Source organism: Ranitomeya imitator, chromosome 3, assembly GCF_032444005.1.
Source record: "Ranitomeya imitator isolate aRanImi1 chromosome 3, aRanImi1.pri, whole genome shotgun sequence".
In the NCBI taxonomy this organism is placed as follows: domain Eukaryota; kingdom Metazoa; phylum Chordata; class Amphibia; order Anura; family Dendrobatidae; genus Ranitomeya; species Ranitomeya imitator.
The window spans coordinates 839,077,594-839,093,472 of NC_091284.1; the positions used below are offsets into that span (position 1 = coordinate 839,077,594).

General features: G+C 50.1%; 1 protein-coding gene across 1 annotated transcript in view; it reads right to left on the reverse strand.

The window, feature by feature from the left end:
• Nucleotides 1-10,888: 10,888 nt before the first annotated feature.
• Nucleotides 10,889-15,879, reverse strand: part of RHOG (ras homolog family member G) — a 47,029-nt gene continuing 42,038 nt past the window's right edge. Inside the window, exon 2 of the mRNA XM_069759584.1 lies at nt 10,889-11,636. Coding sequence (XP_069615685.1) covers nt 11,033-11,608 — 576 coding nt within the window. The 5' untranslated portion in view covers nt 11,609-11,636 and the 3' untranslated portion in view covers nt 10,889-11,032. The remainder of the gene's footprint in view (nt 11,637-15,879) is intronic.

A 15,879-nucleotide genomic window follows, 5' to 3' on the forward strand; every position in this document is an offset into this window, starting at 1 on the left:
AATGGATCCGCAGGGAGTGTAGCATAGTCCTATATACAGAGCAGACATGACTAATGGATCCTGCAGGGAGTGTAGCATAGTCCTATATACAGATCAGACATGACTAATGGATCCCGCAGGGAGTGTAGTATAATCCCATACAGATGAGACATGACTAATGGATCCGCAGGGAGTGTAGCATAGTCCTATATACAGAGCAGACCTGACTAATGGATCCGCAGGGAGTGTAGCATAGTCCTATATACAGAGCAGACATGACTAATGGATCCCGCAGGGAGTGTAGCATAGTCCTATATACAGATAAGACATGACTAATGGATCCCGCAGGGAGTGTAGTATAATCCCATACAGATGAGACATGACTAATGGATCCCGCAGTACCAAAGTAAATACCTAGTGAGGCTGGCGTACTTACTTTGAATATCTGTGTGTGAATGGCTGCAGAATCCTGATGTAATCATTAGCATTTCATGAGCCCCTCACTGAGCCTGACTGATAGATGTTCCATGTCTGCCTGCCCACCTTCACAGGCGGTCAGCCACTGCCCTACCAGAATGGCTGACAGCTGCAGCTTGTACTAAGATGTGTGAGATTTCAGCAGAAGCATGAAACGGACAGTGCGGAGTTGAAGGTGTCGTCAGTTCATGGGTTACATTTTCAGAAAGGATTATACCACTACCCTGACATGGAATTTAACAGTAAGTACTACGGCCTCCTCAGGTAAAATATTTAATAATGTGCACTGTTTCTATGTGAAATCTGGTGACAGATTTGCCCTTTTATTACTTTGACCACCCTGCTTGTTAGTATGATCTTGAGCTGCATTTACACTGACTGATCACCGTGACTGTGTGTTATGGTCGCTCATTCTACGGTTGTCTTGCAGTGTACACAGGCGGCCGATCACCCAACGAAGGAGCAAAACGCAAGATATGATCTTTAGCGCAGATCATGTTCTGAGCGGAGCATCATCCTGTATGGAGAGGAGCCGCGCTGCTGAGAACCATGGTGGCCTATGTGCACAGAAGAGGAGCTGCGTTGCCGAAAATATGGCTACCTATGTGCACAGAAGAGGAGCTGCGCTGCCAAAAATATGGCTACCTATGTGCACAGAAGAGGAGCTGCGCTGCCAAAAATATGGCTACCTATGTGCACTGAAGAGGAGCTGTGCTGCCAAAAATATGGCTACCTATGTGCACAGAAGAGGAGCTGCGCTGCCAAAAATATGGCTACCTATGTGCACAGAAGAGGAGCTGCGCTGCCAAAAATATGGCTACCTATGTGCACTGAAGAGGAGCTGCGCTGCCAAAAATATGGCTACCTATGTGCACTGAAGAGGAGCTGCGCTGCCAAAAATATGGCTACCTATGTGCACAGAAGAGGAGCTGCGCTGCCAAAAATATGGCTACCTATGTGCACTGAAGAGGAGCTGCGCTGCCAAAAATATGGCTACCTATGTGCACAGAAGAGGAGCTGCGCTGCCAAAAATATGGCTACCTATGTGCACAGAAGAGGAGCTGTGCTGCTGAGAATAATGGCGGCCTGTGCGCACTGAAGAAGAGTCGCGCTGCTGAGAATAATGTCGGGCTGTGAGCACTGAAGTGAGCTGCTCTGCCGAGATGCATAGCGGTCTGTGTGCATTGAAGAAGAGCCTGTCTGCCGAGAACCATGGCGGCTTGTGTTCACAAAAAAGGAGATCCGCTACCTAGAACCTTCGCGGCCTGTGTGCATTGAAATAAGCCATGCAGCCGAGAACCATGATAGCCTGTGTGCACTGAAGAGGAACTGCGCTGATGAGAACCATGGCGCCCTGTTTGCACTGAAAAGGAGCTGCGCTGCCTAGAACCATGGTGCCCTGTGTGCCATGAAGAGGAGTCACACTACTGAGAACCGTACCGGCCTGTGTGCTCTTAAATGAGCCACGCTGCTGAAAATCATGGCACCCTATGTGTGCTGAAGGGGAGCCATGCTGTTGAGAACCATGGCGGCCTGTGTGCACTGAAATGAGCCACGCTTCCATGAACCGTGGCACCCTTTGTGTGCTGAAGAGAAGCCATGCTGCCGAGAACCAAAACAGCCTGTGTGCACTGAAGAGGAGACGGGCTGCTGAGAACCATGGCGGCCTGTGTGCACTGGAGAGGATCTGCGCTGCCAAGAACTATGCTGCGCTCTGTGCATTGAAAAGGAGCTGTGCTACCGAGAACCCTGGCAGCCTGTGTGCACTGAAGAAGAGCTGCACTGTCGAGAACCATGGCGGAATGTGTGCACTGAAGAGGAGCTGCACTGTTGAGAACCATGGCGGAATGTGTGCACTGAAGAGGAGCTGCACTGTCGAGAACCATGGCGGAATGTGTGCACTGAAGAGGATCCGCGCTGCCGAGAACTATGCTGCGCTCTGTGCTGTGAAAAGGAGCTGTGCTACCGAGAACCCTGGCAGCCTGTGTGCACTGAAGAGGAGCTGCACTGTCGAGAACCATGGCGGAATGTGTGCACTGAAGAGGATCCGCGCTGCCGAGAACTATGGTGCGCTCTGTGCACTGAAGAGGAGCTGCGCTACTGAGAACCCTGGCGGCCTGTGTGCACTGCACTGAAAATTAACCACGCTGACGACAATCATGGCGGCCTGTGTGCACTGAAGAGGAGCCGCGCTGATGAGACTCATGGCGGCCTGTGTGCACTGAAGAGGAGCCCCGCTGACGAGAACCATGGCGGCCTGTGTGCACTGAAGAAGAGCCGCGCTGACGAGAACGATGGCGGCCTGTGTGCACTGAAGAAGAGCCGCACTGACGAGAACGATGGCGGCCTGTGTGCACTGAAGAGGAGCCCCGCTGACGAGAACCATGGCGGCCTGTGTGCACTGAAGAAGAGCCGCACTGACGAGAACAATGGCGGCCTGTGTGCACTGAAGAGGAGTCCCGCTGACGAGAACCATGGTGGCCTGTGTGCACTGAAGAAGAGCCGCGCTGACGAGAACGATGGTGGACTGTGTGCACTGAAGACGAGCCGCACTGACGAGAATGATGGCGGCCTGTGTGCACTGAAGAGGAGCCGCGCTGACGAGAACCATGGCGGCCTGTGTGCACTGAAGAGGAGCCGTGCTGACGAGAACCATGGTGGCCTGTGTGCACTGAAGAGCCGCTCTGACTAGAACCATGGCGGCCTGTGTGCATTGAAGAGGAGCCGTGCTGACGAGAACCATGGTGGCCTGTGTTGTTGTGAGTTCTGTTTTTGGGCTCCCTCTGGTGGTTACTGATGGTACTGGGTGATTTGTGTTCTGCTGTCTCTGGTGTCCACCTGTTCTATTAGGATTTGGGAGTTTCCTATTTAACCGGGCTTTCTTGTCATTTCCCCGCCGGCTATCAAGATTATCAGAGTGTTTTGTTATCTCAGCTTCTGGCTTCAGTAATCTTCAGGACAAGCTAAGTTTTTGATTTTCTTGTTCCACGTTTTGCTTTATTTTTGTCTTGTCCAGCTTGCATGTAATTGTTTCTTTGCTGCTGGTTGCTCTAGTGGGCTGTAATTGCTCCTCATGTTCCATGAGTTGGAACATGAGTTCAAGTAATTACAGGATGGTTTTTTGAAGGGTTTTTTGCTGACCGCGCAGTTTACTTTTGTATCCTCTGCTATCTAGTTTTAGCGGGCCTCATTTTGCTGAATCTGTTTTCATACTGTGTATGTGCCTTCCTCTCATTTCACCGTCATTATATGTGGGGGGCTGCTATTTCTGTGGGGTATTTCTCTGGAGGCAAGAGAGGTCTGCGTTTCTTCTAATAGGGGAAGTTAGATCTTCGGCTGGTGCGAGACGTCTAGGATCAACGTAGGCACGTTCCCCGGCTATTGTTATTTGTGTGTTCAGGTTTAGGGTCGCGGTCAGCTCAGGTTCCATCACCCTAGAGCTCGTTGGTGCTTGTCCTTTTGTGATTCCCTGCCATTGGAATCATGACACTGTGTGCCCTGAAGAGGAGCCGTGCTGACGAGAACCATGGTGGCCTGTGTGCCCTGAAGAGGAGCCGTGCTGACGAGAACCATGGTGGCCTGTGTGCACTGAAGAGGAGCCGTGCTGACGAGAACCATGGTGGCCTGTGTGCCCTGAAGAGGAGCCGTGCTGACGAGAACCATGGTGGCCTGTGTGCACTGAAGAGGAGCCGTGCTGACGAGAACCATGGTGGCCTGTGTGCCCTGAAGAGGAGCCGTGCTGACGAGAATCATGGTGGCCTGTGTGCCCTGAAGAGGAGCCGTGCTGATGAGAACCATGGTGGCCTGTGTGCCCTGAAGAGGAGCCGTGCTGACGAGAACCATGGTGGCCTGTGTGCACTGAAGAGGAGCCGTGCTGACGATAACCATGGTGGCCTGTGTGCCCTGAAGAGGAGCCGTGCTGACGAGAACCATGGTGGCCTGTGTGCACTGAAGAGGAGCCGCGCTGACGAGAATCATGGTGGCCTGTGTGCACTGAAGAGGAGCCATGCTGACGAGAACCATGGTGGCCTGTGTGCACTGAAGAGGAGCCGTGCTGACGAGAACCATGGTGGCCTGTGTGCCCTGAAGAGGAGCCGTGCTGACGAGAACCATGGTGGCCTGTGTGCACTGAAGAGGAGCCGTGCTGACGAGAACCATGGTGGCCTGTGTGCCCTGAAGAGGAGCCGTGCTGACGAGAACCATGGTGGCCTGTGTGCACTGAAGAAAAGCCGCGCTGACGAGAACCATGGCGGCCTGTGTGCCCTGAAGAGGAGCCGTGCTGACGAGAACCATGGTGACCTGTGTGCCCTGAAGAGGAGCCGTGCTGACGAGAACCATGGTGGCCTGTGTGCCCTGAAGAGGAGCCGTGCTGACGAGAACCATGGTGGCCTGTGTGCCCTGAAGAGGAGCCGTGCTGACGAGAACCATGGTGGCCTGTGTGCACTGAAGAAAAGCCGCGCTGATGAGAACCATGGCGGCCTGTGTGCCCTGAAGAGGAGCCGTGCTGACGAGAACCATGGTGACCTGTGTGCCCTGAAGAGGAGCCGTGCTGACGAGAACCATGGTGGCCTGTGTGCCCTGAAGAGGAGCCGTGCTGACGAGAACCATGGTGGCCTGTGTGCACTGAAGAGGAGCCATGCTGACGAGAACCATGGTGGCCTGTGTGCACTGAAGAGGAGCCGTGCTGACGAGAACCATGGTGGCCTGTGTGCCCTGAAGAGGAGCCGTGCTGACGAGAACCATGGTGGCCTGTGTGCACTGAAGAGGAGCCGTGCTGACGAGAACCATGGTGGCCTGTGTGCCCTGAAGAGGAGCCGTGCTGACGAGAACCATGGTGGCCTGTGTGCACTGAAGAAAAGCCGCGCTGACGAGAACCATGGCGGCCTGTGTGCCCTGAAGAGGAGCCGTGCTGACGAGAACCATGGTGACCTGTGTGCCCTGAAGAGGAGCCGTGCTGACGAGAACCATGGTGGCCTGTGTGCCCTGAAGAGGAGCCGTGCTGACGAGAACCATGGTGGCCTGTGTGCACTGAAGAGGAGCCGTGCTGACGAGAACCATGGTGGCCTGTGTGCACTGAAGAGGAGCCGCGCTGATAAGAACCATGGCGGTCTGTGTGCACTGAAGAGGAGCCATGCTGACGAGAACCATGGTGGCCTGTGTGCACTGAAGAGGAGCCGCGCTGATAAGAACCATGGTGGCCTGTGTGCACTGAAGAGGAGCCGTGCTGACGAGAACCATGGCGGCCTGTGTGCCCTGAAGAGGAGCCGCGCTGACGGGAACCATGGTGGCCTGTGTGCACTGAAGAAGAGCCGTTCTGACGAGAACCATGGCGGCCTGTGTGCCCTGAAGAGGAGCCGTGCTGACGGGAACCATGGTGGCCTGTGTGCACTGAAGAAGAGCCGTTCTGACGAGAACCATGGCGGCCTGTGTGCCCTGAAGAGGAGCCGTGCTGACGGGAACCATGGTGGCCTGTGTGCACTGAGTGTTTTCAGATCTATTGCTGGTTGCTCAGTGCACAGCGCTTACTGCAGTCTGTCTAACCACTGACTGGTAAAAGTTTAGTGCCCCCATTTAGTCCTTGTAAAGTTACCTGCTCCGCAGTACTGGAAGTGCAGCACATCACTACTTCTCCCAAACTCCCTGCAGTCTGATATTATGGCCCAAATACCGCTAAGAGATTCTGATCCACGCATCGTCAGTGTCCAAATGACCCAACAACATCTCATCCTCCCCACAACTCATGGCAGACGTCGGCTTGTGTCTTTGTGGATGGGTTGGGAAGGATTAACATGACATCACCGGCCTCTGGTGCTTTAGGGGTTAACTAGGCAGCATTGTTGACATCAGGACCAGCACCGGCCTCATCTATGGGACACTTGTTAGTGAGGCCGGATTAGGCGGGAGGCAGACAATGGCGCCAGTGTCAGCAGCGGATACAGAACCATCACATCACGGACCCTGATGACATGCCGAGGGCAGGGGAGGGTGCAGATGGCAATGAGAAGATTCTCTCCACCCCCGCCACGTAAATACTGGAGTAAAGTCATGATTGTCAGAGATCACAACCGGCGGGTCACACTGAACCCACTTCACTGTCATTGTTTTGTCATGAACAGCCCTCTCCTGCCCCCTATCATATGGACAATTACGCAATTGACCAGCGGTTATCAGAGGAGGGTTGCAACTGTTACCATTACTAGGCCGATTATTTGGGAACGCACAGTGAGTATATGGTATATACACAACCGATTCCAACGCATGGAATATATATATATATATATACCCCCATTGAGTGTGGTCACAGAACAAAAGGAACTGAAATATAAAATTTTATATATTTAATCCAGAACAATAGGCAGTGTTTATAAAAAAAGAAAAGTACAGGCATCTTCTGTGCAGGTGCCAGCAAGTCACTGTGACCTCTGGCATGCACGCCGATAAAGTGCTCTCCCCACTTCCTCCCTGCATAGTCATTGCTAGGAACCGTGTGTACATAGCAATGTCTAGGCGAGGAGGAAGTGGAGAGAGCATTTTATCGGCGACCATGCCGGAGGTTACTGGAGCGGAAGTCACCAGTGCCTGCGCAGAAGATCCCTGAATGCAGCGCCCATAGAAGGGAAGAAGAGGTACGGATGGTGGAGGGAGCGCAGGCGTGGGATTCCGGCCCCCAAACTGACGTGAGTGGGAGGGGGGTATTTCTTCCTGACACTGCACGCCCCTGTGCCTGGAAGAAAAAAATGAACATAAAGACAGAATATAAGATTTCTCAACAAGACCGCTAATATGAGGCAGACAGGTAAGGACTAGTTTAACATTTCTATTACCTGTAAGTCCATATCAGTAGGTTATATACGTCCCGGGGAGTACCGATTCCCTTTAATTTTTATCTTGGTCGCAAATCTGCTTCTCTACATCCCTGGTGCACAGCCTCAGATCTGTTAGCCTTTAGGAGTTTCCTTAATTACCTGATTCCAAAGGAGAGGGTCAGCTGTACAGAGTGTTACTTGGAGCCAACTTATAGAGTGCAAGTTCTGTCTCTCATCTGTGCAAGGGTTTTAATTTTCTGCTTTACAGTGACTGAAATCAGTGACGTGAGATTGAAAGGGAACCTGACACGCACCAAATGACCCCCAGAGTGCCAGTCAGGGAAAACAGAGCTGCAGAACATCACAATATGCTACTTAGGTGCTGCAGAACATCACAGTGCACACATGAGCCACTGCAGACCCTCATAATACACACCCCGACTGCTGCAGAACTTATAATATACACCTCAGCTGCTGCAAAACCTCATAATACACATCTCAGCTGCTGCAGAACCTCATAATACACCTCAGCTGATACAGAACCTCATAGTACACTTCAGCTGATAGGGAACATTATGAAACACCTCAGTTGCTGCAGAACCTCATAATACACATCAGCTGATGCAGAACTTCATAATGCACCTCAGCTGCTGCAGAACCTCATAATACACCTCAGCTTGCTGTAAAATCCTCATAATACACTTCAGCTGCTGCAGAACCCCATAATACACCTCAGCTGCTGCAGAACCTCATAATACACCTCAGCTGCTTCAGAATCTCATAATACAACTCAGCTGCTGCAGAACCTCATAATACACCTCAGCTGCTGCAGAGCCTCATAATACACTTCTGCTGCTGCAGAACCTCATGATACACCTCAGCTACTGCACACCCTCATAATACACCTCAGCTGATGCAGAACCTCATAGTACACCTTAGCTGATGGGGAATATTATGAAACACCTCAGCCTCTGCAGAACCTCATAATACACACCTCAGCTGATGCAGAACCTCATAGTACACCTCAGGTGATAGGGAACATAATGAAACACCTCAGCTGCTGCAGAACCTCATAGTACACCTCAGCTGCTTCGAAATATCATAATAAACCTCAGCTGTTGCAGAACATCTTAATAGACATCCGCTGCTCCAGAACCTTATAATATACCTCTGCTGCTGCAGGACCTGATGATATACACCTCAGCTGATGCAGAACCTCATAATACACACCTCAGCTGATGCAGAACCTCATAGTACACCTCAGCTGCTTCAAAATATTATAATAAATCTCAGCTGTTGCAGAACATCTTAATAGACATCCGCTGCTCCAGAACCTTATAATATACCTCTGCTGCTGCAGGACCTGATAATATACACCTCAGCTGATGCAGAACCTCATAGTACACCTTAGCTGATAGGGAACATTATGAAACACCTCCGCTGCTGCAGAACCTTATAATACATACCTCAGCTGATGCAGAACTTCATAAAACACCTCAGCCTCTGCAGAACCTCATAATATACACCTCAGCCTCTGCAGAAACCTCATAGTACACCTCAGCTGATAGGGAACATTATGAAACACCTCAGCTGCTGCAGAACCTCATAGTACACCTCAGCTGCTTCAAAATATCATAATAAACCTCAGCTGTTGCAGAACATCATAATAGACATCCGCTGCTCCAGAACCTTATAATATACGTCTGCTGCTGCAGGACCTGATAATATACACCTCAGCTGCTGCAGAACCTATTGTTGAAAACAAAGGCTAAGCTTTATGCAGTCACTGTTCACGCCCTGGAATTATTGGAGGAATTCCTCTGTTATTGTGCAGCACTGCAGGGGCGGTCTAACAGCACTCCGCCCCCGCAGAGCTGCTGATTTCACTGCGAGGATTATTAATGGTTCTTGTTGCCAGGTGGTGGCATAGACAGAGAGCATCAATACCTAAACGGTCCCGTTCTTGTTGTCACCCTTCCTATTCTGGAATAGTTGGGGTCACAGTTTACAGCCGGGACATCCGAATCCTGGAGGGAAGCAGGAAATGACGTACGAGCCGCGACACTTCATTTACCTTTATTCAATAAAAAAGCAGCAATTACAGACAATTCAGCGGAGAAGTAAATGTAATAATATAATGAGCCTTGTGGACAGAGCGGGGTCGGATGGGCAGAAGGACCCTCCATCACCAGTTACCTGCAGGCGAAACGTGGGCTCCAGGTCTGGAGATCAGAAGTTCTGACCACTCCATCAGCCAATGAAAGCGGGTCATTAATGTAATAAGGGGGAGGGTGGGATTTCTGTGCCAAGGACTGAGGGTGGGTGACCGCAGTGACTGTGGTCAGAGCTCGACGACGCTCACATCTCTAGGTCATCACATCATGATCATGTGGATGCATTATATGTCCACAGCGCTGACCACATGTCATCGACAGATCACCCGTTATGCAGCTTCTTGCTCCAGCCTGGTGACCACTCATTTTTAGGTCACGTAAAGTTCCCACCAATTTTGGGACCACAAATATCAATCATTCTGTTACATTTTATATCTGGAATAATGGGGGCGCTCACGCTCTGCAGGTCCTAAGTACATGGAGAAGTCCAACCATTCCCATAGATATCCAGTGTGATGATTGACTGCAGATCATGAGATCATCTCTCGTATGGCTAGAATGTGTGGACATCCATCTCTCGTATGGCTAGAATGTGTGGATATCTCAGAGACATGGATGGTGACGTCCTTCATTTTCTGGTCTTTTGTGGCCGTTAACCATGAATGGCCACACACGTTGGATAGAAGTAGGCTGATGGCTTCACAACAATCTTACGAATGATGAGCTCATGGTCGTTTTCATAAAAGCCATACAAAATTATATCGACATTGGCCCTTAGAGTCCTACAACCTGGACATACGTGTCGTGTTCAGTGACTCCGGAGGAAAGATAAACTTTCTTGAGGACATTCTTAGAAGGAAAGATAAATTATGGATTTCAGACTGTCAGGTAAAAATTGCAAACATGGACTACTTCTTTCCAGATGGTAACTGGGTACTACAAGCAAATGTTGATGTTTATTATTGTCCTTTTTCATCCACCCCAGACTAATGTGTACTGCGACCTTTAGAAACATCCCCCTTAACCCAATTTTAAGTTTCTGTCTATTGTTGACCACTGATTAATGAGTTTGTCTCCGGTCTAATCTTCCATATGAAGGTGGATGATGAAATCTTCATTTGCAGAATCTCATTGTCTTCCTGAATGGTCTCAGGTTGTTGTTTAGACATGGGTCCGCCATATTTGAAGGTCTTAGGAAGGTGGAGGAACAGACTTCTCAGAACTGATATTGTTAGGTCCTTCAATATCCAAGTTTGCGGTAGACCATATAGATACTGAGGGTACAGCATGTAGACTATAGAGGTTGACCCTTCATCTGAAAGCAGACCTATATTTCTGCTGACACACCATCAAACTCATGAGTATAGACTGGAATTACTGTTGTGTTTGTCCCAGGACAGGACTATTTCAGTTCTTGGTAGCAATACAAACTCAAAATAAGCAAATAAAAAGGACTCAATTGAAAATCGAGAGAGCGAAGTCTCAAAGACACAAAAATCCCATGTTCTGCACTCAGGTCCTCATGGTGGTCTCCAATGACAGATGTGCATTTAGACTCATAGTTTTGTGACATTGTATGAGTGGTTTTCAGAGGAAATCACTCAGCAAAACAAAATCTGTGAATAGTTGGGTCTCCATGAGTTCAGGAAGGTGACATCACAGTATGAAGCATGGGCTCTTCTTCTTGATTGGGTTTGGGTTGAGGACAGCCCTCACGGACTCACCAAAGACTTCCTTGATGCCTTCTTCGTTCAGGGCTGAGCACTCCATGTATTTCACAGCATGAATATGCTTTGACAAGCTGACCCCTTGTTGGTGGGTTATTGGCACCTGGTTCTGCTCCTTCAACTTTTTGATGACATCCTGGTTTGTCCTGAGATCTTTTTTGGTTCCCACTAGAAGGATTGGCACATTGGGGCAGTGGTGCCCCACCTCTGGATACCATTTATGTTTGACATTCTCGTAGGATGAGGGACTGGCAATAGAGAAGCAGATGATGAAGACGTTAGTCTGGGGGTAGGAGAGTGTTCTTAGCCGGTCATATTCCTCTTGTCCCGCTGTGTCCCACAGATTTAGGCTAACAGTTCTTCCATCTAAGGTACATTGAGCGCTGTAGTTGTCAAAGACGGTGGGGATGTACTCCTTGGGGAAGGCATTGGTTGTGTAGCAGATGAGGAGGCAGGTCTTCCCTACAGCTCCGTCACCGACTACCACACACTTAATGGTCTGCATCCTGGAGGTATTGTTCTCTGTTAGCAACCTGAAAAACATAAGTGGATAATGTCAGCTCTAGCGGGAAAGTATCTATCATCCGCAAGTATCTTAAAACCCTTAATCCCCTTCCTTTCTATTTCATGTCCAAGCCAACCTGCCTGGAATAGGGTGGCAGCATGCACCACACCTAAGGTCTCTAATAAAAAGTTACTGTCCTGGATGGTGGTAGGACCTCTACTAAAGGTAATGCTTGGTGTGCTCTGCTCGTTATTGTTCCCTGGAAATTGAGAATTTTTGCCGTGAACTTGGACAGTGGGATTCTAGGGAAAAAGAACAAAGTGCCCCACAGGCTATAGAGGGGTCTGATGTGCCCTGGTCTGTTACATCGTCACCTGAACTCGCTCAATGCTCCCTCCACACCTCGACGGGCGGTAAAGGAAAGGTGACCTATCTGGGGATCATGTCCTACATAAACTGGGGGAGTGTAAGCATTAGATGGGGAAGGAAGGTGGGCTCCAAGAAATGCTGGTGGAGAACACAGAACACAGTATGGTGATGTTACACAATTGTGTGGGTGCTGGGTGGCGTCACTGAGTGTGAGAGCGCTTCTGCCACTATATTCTCTGGTGTCATCACACTCAACTTCCAGTAATGTTTTATCAGCAAAGAAATTGGGGAAATTCACATAGAGTTCCCTGCAGACCACAAAAGAGGAAGCTTCATCTGAAATCCTCAGACCTCATCCTTCTCCTTTTCTACTACTACCCATTGACACGGCGGTGTCCAACTCCAAGGGTTCAACAAGAGCTGGATAATCACACCCAACGTAAGAAGGACTCCTCTGAGTCCTGGTGGAAATTACAGTAAAGGGTACTGAATGATGGTGAGTGGTGGAGAATGGTAGTGAATGATGGTGAGTGGCAGTGGTGGAAAATGGTATGAATGATACTGAATGATGGTGACTGGAGGTGAATGTTGGTGACCGGTGGTGAATGATGGTGACTGGAGGTGAATGGTGGTGAATGATGGTGACTGGAGGTGAATGATGGTGACAGAAGGTGAATGATGGCGACTAGTGGTGAATGATGCTGACTGGAGAGGAATGATGGTGACTGGAGGTGAATTATGCTGACTGGTGGTGAATGATGGTGACGAGGTGAATGATGGTGACTGGAGGTGAATGATGGTGAATGGAGGGGAATGATGGTGACTGGAGGTGAATGATGGAGACTGGTGGTGAATGTTGGTGACTGGAGGTGAATGATGGTGACTGGAGGTGAATGATGGTGACTGGAGGTGAATGATGGTGACTGGAGGTGAATGATGGTGACTGGTGGTGAATGATGGTGACTGGAGGTGAAGGATGGTGACTGGAGGTGAAGGATGGTGACTGGAGGTGAATGATGGAGACTGGTGGTGAATGTTGGTGACTGGAGGTGAATGATGGTGACTGGAGGTGAATGATGGTGACTGGAGGTGAATGATGGTGACTGGAGGTGAATGATGGTGACTGGTGGTGAATGATGGTGACTGGAGGTGAAGGATGGTGACTGGAGGTGAAGGATGGTGACTGGAGGTGAAGGATGGAGACTGGTGGTGAATGTTGGTGACTGGAGGTGAAAGATGGTGACTGGATGTGAATGATGGTGACTGGATGTGAATGATGGTGACTATAGTTGAATGATGGTGACTGGAGGGGAATGTTGGTGACTGGAGGTGAAGGATGGTGACTGGAGGGGAATGATGGTGACTGGTGGTGAAGGATGGTGACTGGACGTGAATGATGGTGACTGGTGGTGAAGGATGGTGACTGGACGTGAATGATGGTGACTGATGGTGACTGGTGGTGAAGGATGGTGACTATAGTTGAATGATGGTGACTGGAGGTGAATGATGGTGAGTATAGTTGAATGATGGTGACTGGAGTTGAAGGATGGTGACTATAGTTGAATGATGGTGACTGGAGGTGAATGATGGTGACTGGATGGGAATGATGGTGACTGGAGGTGAATGATGGTGACTGATGGTGACTGGTGGTGAAGGATGGTGACTATAGTTGAATGATGGTGACTGGAGGTGAATGGTGGTGAGTATAGTTGAATGATGGTGACTGGAGGTGAATGATGGTGACTGGATGGGAATGATGGTGACTGGACGTGAATGATGGTGACTGGACGTGAATGATGGTGACTGATGGTGACTGGTGGTGAAGGATGGTGACTATAGTTGAATGATGGTGACTGGATGTGAATGATGGTGACTGGAGGTGAATGATGGTGACTGATGGTGACTGGTGGTGAAGGATGGTGACTATAGTTGAATGATGGTGACTGGATGTGAATGATGGTGACTGGAGGGGAATGATGGTGACTGGATGGGAATGATGGTGACTGGAGGTGAATGATGCTGATCAGTAGTGTATTTTGGTGATGTGGTATTTTGGCTGCCCAGTAGGCGGCAGGATGGAGTGTAACTGGAGGACGCCCATGATGAGGGTGATTGTACTGAGCCGTGTACAGGATGATTGCAGGAATCTTATAAAGGATCTGAGAGCCGGTCCCGATCTTCCTTTGACTCACCAGACACAACTCCTGAGCGTTCCCCATATATTCAGTGACCTCTATACAGGACCTGGACCAAGAAGAAGATTTCTTGACTTCCAGGAAGGACATGAACTTCCCAAGATATTTCTCACAGGAAATCCACGTTCCCTAAAGAAACAAGACGTCTGCAGCAGCGACGTTGGGAAGTGGAGCGGACATTATCCCAGAGCCAAGTCTATAGTTACGTCGTGTGCTAGAAAGTCTTCCTGACCGAGGCCTGCTCTCACAGCTGAGGGTTTGTTACTTAGTATCAGTCTAGCTTCTCACCGATTCTTGTTTAACTTGCTTAAGAAGAACAAAATGTATCACCAGCCGACCCCAAGAAAACCAAGACAAATAAACACGGCCTGAATTGCTGGTCACTATGTGTCCCTCTCTAGGTATTGGACATGTATCCTCGTCTCATGCTGTCTTTTCGCTTCCTTTCTGTGGAGGTTGGCACCCTTTACCTGCGCGGTGGCGCCCCCACTCGTATTGGACATGTATCCTCTTCTCATGCTGTCTTTTCGCTTCCTTTCTGTGGAGGTTGGCACCCTTCACCTGCGCGGTGGCGCCCCCACTCGTATTGGACATGTATCCTCGTCTCATGTTGTCTTTTCGCTTCCTTTCTGTGGAGGTTGGCACCCTTCACCTGCGCGGTGGCGTCCCCACTCGTATTGGACATGTATCCTCTTCTCATGCTGTCTTTTCGCTTCCTTTCTGTGGAGGTTGGCACCCTTCACCTGCGCGGTGGCGCCCTCACTCGTATTGGACATGTATCCTCTTCTCATGTTGTCTTTTCGCTTCCTTTCTGTGGAGGTTGGCACCCTTTACCTGCGCGGTGGCGCCCCCACTCGTATTGGACAGGTATCCTCTTCTCATGCTGTCTTTTCGCTTCCTTTCTGTGGAGGTTGGCACCCTTCACCTGCGTGGTGGTGTCCCCACTCGTATTGGACATGTATCCTCTTCTCATGCTGTCTTTTCGCTTCCTTTCTGTGGAGGTTGGCACCCTTCACCTGCGCGGTGGCGTCCCCACTCGTTTTGGACAGGTATCCTCTTCTAATGCTGTCTTTTCGCTTCCTTTCTGTGGAGGTTGGCACCCTTCACCTGCGTGGTGGCGTCCCCACTCGTATTGGACATGTATCCTCTTCTCATGCTGTCTTTTCGCTTCCTTTCTGTGGAGGTTGGCACCCTTCACCTGCGCGGTGGCGTCCCCACTCGTATTGGACAGGTATCCTCTTCTCATGCTGTCTTTTCGCTTCCTTTCTGTGGAGGTTGGCACCCTTCACCTGCGCGGTGGCGCCCTCACTCGTATTGGACATGTATCCTCTTCTCATGCTGTCTTTTTGCTTCCTTTCTGTGGAGGTTGGCACCCTTCACCTGCGCGCTGGCGTCCCCACTCGTTTTGGACAGGTATCCTCTTCTAATGCTGTCTTTTCGCTTCCTTTCTGTGGAGGTTGGCACCCTTCACCTGCGCGGTGGCGTCCCCACTCGTATTGGACATGTATCCTCGTCTCATGTTGTCTTTTCGCTTCCTTTCTGTGGAGGTTGGCACCCTTCACCTGCGCGGTGGCGTCCCCACTCGTATTGGACAGGTATCCTCTTCTCATGCTGTCTTTTCGCTTCCTTTCTGTGGAGGTTGGCACCCTTCACCTGCGCGGTGGCGTCCCCACTCATATTGGACATGTATCCTCTTCTCATGCTGTC